Genomic DNA, 4824 nt, shown 5'->3' on the forward strand with positions numbered 1-4824 from the left:
GGTTTATTTATGTGCTTTTTATTTGCAGACTGCTGCCTGAAACATTTGATCTATCATAGATTCTATTCTAATACCAGGCATCAAGCTCTGCTTCACCCACGAAAACATTTCGATCTTACCTCTCATCAATTAAAAAGATTTTTTAACTCACAGACATAGACGTAGAATTGATAGATCAAAGCTGCATTTTCTCCCTTTAGTTTCCATCTCACTCAGAGCTCCTCTTTCCTCTTTTCTTCCAGGTTCCAGGGAGTTTCATCTGCTCCAAAGCCACCAGGAAGCCATGAGGCACCGATGCACAACAAGCCCCCGTGTTTCAGCACGATTCAGAGATCTACGTCAGTGAAAGGCGACGAAAACACCTGCTTTCTCTAAATAATCTTCATAGAGCATATTTGGAGGTTTATTCTGCTGTGAAGGATTTATTTTTCATTGTTGGAGCCTTTGCTGAGGAGCTGAATCACTCCTTTCATTTAAAGGAATGAAACTTTGTCAGAAAGGTTTTTTTTTCTGGGGTCATCAAAGGCCGAATGAAGCTCAGATCCTGATCTTATTACCTGTTTTCTAGATCTTGGGGATTTGCGGAACCTTCCTGAAGCACATCATAGCAGCGTATCACAGTCATGGCGTGCTGATGGACACGTCGGTGGAATAGAGAAGCTTTTCTCTGGAAGCCAGGGACTCTTCTTCTGCTCTCTCCAGGCGTCTCTTCATCCTCTGTGAACTCAGGAGTTCAGCTGAAACGGACAAAGTTTGTCCTGCAGCTTGTTTCTCCTCCTCTGCTTCGCTCCCCCTCGCTGCGCCCCCTCTTCCTGTCTTCTCCATCCTCCTGTCAGGCTGGCTGTGTGATGGTGTGTCCCCTCCTCTCGGCCCTGAAGACATGCCTGTACAGGAGATGGCGGTGAGTCCTGTCAAGTCCCTGCAGTGGGAGCAGTTCCCGCCCATGTCGCAGCGCCGTGTCTACTGCACTCCCGTCTACCACGAGGGCCTGCTCTACGTGCTGGGGGGCTGCAGCGAGACGGGCTTACCCCTGGACAGCGTGGAAGTCCTGGACGTGGAGAGCCAGACGTGGAGCCAGCTGCCCCCGCTCCCCACTGCGCGGGCGGGGGCTTCGGCCGTGGCTCTGGGGGGGCAGGTGATGGTGCTTGGAGGAATGAATCAGCAGCAGACCCCACTGGCCTCTGTGGAAATGTACCACCCTGATGAGGGCAAGTGGGAAACCAAGGCCAGCCTGGGTCAGCCCTCCATGGGAGTCACCACCGTGGTCAGAGGTAAGGAGCTGGAACCTTTGGCTGTTGGACGTTTCTCAGACATAGAAGTTACTCTCCATGTTCTCTAGGTGTTGTGTGGTGGTAGTGCTGTAAAATATGATTAAGATGATTTTTAGTGGAGGCATCACCTATGGTTTTACTGGTCTTACTGTCAGTGAACTGGATTCTTTCCACTTTGTTGGGTTGTTTCTTTAAAGATTTCCAGAAAATAGTTTGTTGACTTTAAGGGCTTTAAAGTTAGTGGGGGGGTTACATCCTGCTCAGTCCTGCAGATCCGTCCTCCTTGGTGGGACCAGCTGAGGCACAGCCGGTCTGTTTAGGAGTCAGTGGGAACCTCTTTTATTCAGATACCCCTGAATGAAGTGATGAATCAGCCTGCATGGATGAAATACGGAGCAGTGAAATTTGTCATCCTGTGACAGAATGTCAAGCAGCTCAGGGAAAAACAAACAAACAAGCTGCTATTTTCTATAGATAACAGCCAATATGGAGCCGTACTTCCTGCTGTTACCCTGAAAACTCTCAGCTTATTCCCTGAATATGTTAATGTTGCAACATTGCAAAAAATTTCAATCCAAGTGCATTTTTCTTGAATTGAGGAGGAAAGTGAGACCTGTTGCCAATGGAACAATTTACATTTAAAATAAGAAAAAAACAACTGGGATTGTCTTATTTCAAATGCATATTATCTAATAAAGTTATTTTAGGAATAAAAAAACTAATTTATTCTTATTTACCTGCTCAAATTGACAGTTAATATACCTAATTTACGAAATCTTTACTTATATCTAGATGTTTTTTAAATGGAAATAGTTTATTAAATGTTTGATGTTTACACACAGAGCATCATCAACACTGAACAGCATCCAGTTATATATTTTGTGTCTTTATGTCATTGAATCAAAGCGATGTGCTTTTCAGGCGAAATGTATCAATATAAAATAAAAGCAGATGTGGATCAAACAGCTGATTATTACAAAATTGATCTTTCAGTTCTTAGTATTGATTTAAAAAAAAACACTGGGCAACCTCTGCACCGCCACTCTGGCAGAGGGCGCCATGGAGCCCCTTAGCTGTGCGGCGCGGCACCATCTCTGTAGTTGAGGCCGTCACAGTGGAAGACATGGACTGGCTCAGACCCCAAACAACATGGATACCAAAATAACTGAATGATCAACATCTTCTGATAAATATGGAGAGAACTTGCTTTTTTATCTCTACACTAATTTTGATAACTGGGAAAAACATTGCAATATATGGTGATATTGCAATGTTGTGATGATATTTTATTGTGACCCAAGTATTGCAACACTAAGGTGACCAGATTCCTGAAATCCAATCTGACATTTCCGGCTCGTAGATAAAAATAAATACATATAATTACAATTAAAATAGGAAATAGGGGCAGTAATGCTTTCATGCATTTTTACATATTTATTCATATTTAAACAACAAAAATCAAGTGTAAAATCCAGGACTGTGCCTCTCCTATAAGATTAATAAAATTAATCAACTGATAGCTTTTTAGAAGTGCCATATGGTCATTCAGTCTCCTCTGTCTTCTTCCCTCTCCATCTTCTTTACTTTTTTTCCAAATGACTTCTACCTGCTCTTTGTTTTATTCTTCTAAGTAGATTTTTCTTACTTTTCTTCAACTGTTCTTTTCTTTTTTCTATTAGTCTTCTAATCTTCTTCCTGTCCTCTTCTATCAATCTTACGCTAATCTAAAACAGGGACATAATACAATCCAAATCCCTCCCAAACACATATGATCTCATCATACATATTATTATTATGATGTTGGTGAGTATGTTATTATTATATTCTCACCTAATAAAATACTACAAAGGCTAACCACCACAATATTTGGAGCTACAAGTAAAAACTGCCTAATAATTGAAGATTAAACAGGCAGTTATCCTCTGTCATTCTCAGATCATGCAGATCTTGTCTCATTCAGTTTTCCTTTTACTGCCTCTCGTTTATTATAATGATAATAATCTGAAGATATAAACTGAAGGTCACCGATCACTTCTAAAAATATTTTTAGATGAACTCCATAGAAGGAATTTTTGATTATTCGGTTTTATTTTATTGTAATCTATTTCCTCATGCCAGCTTCAGCCATTGTTACGTCTTAATTTGTTGATTAGCTAGGTTCATGTTACATTAGCGTTCCTTATCTTTAGTAAAACAAACAGCCTTTTTTATTAACCTGGACATGAACCAAACATTTATGTTAGGTTTATTCAATGATGATTATAAAGTTAATGTGTGTACATATGAAACATTGGAGAAATGAGAGGCTAATCACAGTTATCAGAAGACCACTCTGTTCTGTGATTCAATCAGAGGAGCATTCTGTCCTATGACCTGATCAATTGCCTTGTCAGAAGAACACTCTGTTTTGTAACCCACCCCATGTGTTATGATCTGCTAATAGAAGACGACTGCAGGAGGGGGGTCGCCAGAAAGAGTTGAAAGTTGGGTTGGGCTCTTTCCACTCCTGCAGGAGCTGTTTGAATCTCTTTCCTGTGTGGACTCAGTTCCTCTTTTACGAACCTACATTTTTGAACCTAACAATTTATCACAATGATCTGCCCAATTTAAATCAAATGATTAACACACTCACCATAACACAGGGCAACTTTGACCGGTTCTGATAATGAAATTCTTTGTCATTTTTAAAAGTGATGGCCTCTGCTTCTCATCTATATGTTAACAGCTGCCAACCAGCTAGCTAACAGCTTTTTTTGCATGCAGCATGCTCAAATGCTCTTTCTACCATAATAATAGTCTACACATAATATTTTCCCCTTCATTCATAAAAGGGTAAAACCAAGGACAGCTTTAGCTGGGGACATGTGGTCCAAAACGGGGACCGTCTCTGGAAATCTGGGACGTCTGGTCACGTTACACAACACCCATGCAGATACTCACCCCTACCAGACAATATACCAGACATGTCCGCCATGTCTTTGCTATGGTTCTGATTCTGTCTGCTTTCGGTCCTTACCGTCAAACCAACATTCATCCAGTACAGCCTTTAGAGTTACTGTCGGGATTCCCGCCACCTGGCTCAGGCGAACCCATCCTCTGACATCCAGTGAGCTAAATGAGTCGTTAAATGGTCCTACCAAGAGGCTGAAGTGTCTCTTTAGTGGTTGGAGTTGAGAGCTGCTGAGATTCCCTGCTGCTTATGAAAAGTGACAACGCGCAGCGCTCTGAAGGCGTCCCAGTTGTCAGCTGGTTGAGAGTAACATGATGGAACTGGGTGGAGATGTCTGTTTGTCGTCATAGAGGATTTCTGATGTGGAAGATTCCCACTGCTGCAGGGGGCAAAGAGTGTCTGCTTGTTCTCCATCTTCATGATAATGAAGATTTTTATCAACTCTGTAAACTTCTGTCAGGAGTTATACGTGTGTAAAGCTGTGCCTTCTAATGTCATTTTATTCATTACAATAACAAAGAGGGCTTCTTCTGACAAGTGAAGGGACATTAAAAACTGCTGCAGTAAAAGTTTTGGAAAAAATGAGCTAAAAATTAAGTGTTT

The 4824-nt window shown here is 41.5% G+C and overlaps 1 protein-coding gene across 1 annotated transcript in view; it reads left to right on the forward strand.

Annotated features, from left to right (window-relative positions):
- Nucleotides 1-377: 377 nt before the first annotated feature.
- klhdc8b (kelch domain containing 8B) overlaps nt 378-4824 on the forward strand; it is a 163864-nt gene continuing 159417 nt past the window's right edge. The window contains exon 1 of the mRNA XM_015384707.1: nt 378-1271. Coding sequence (XP_015240193.1) covers nt 881-1271 — 391 coding nt within the window. The 5' untranslated portion in view covers nt 378-880. The remainder of the gene's footprint in view (nt 1272-4824) is intronic.

Source organism: Cyprinodon variegatus, unplaced genomic scaffold (assembly GCF_000732505.1).
Source record: "Cyprinodon variegatus isolate N-32 unplaced genomic scaffold, C_variegatus-1.0 Scaffold320, whole genome shotgun sequence".
Classification (NCBI taxonomy): Eukaryota; Metazoa; Chordata; class Actinopteri; order Cyprinodontiformes; family Cyprinodontidae; genus Cyprinodon; species Cyprinodon variegatus.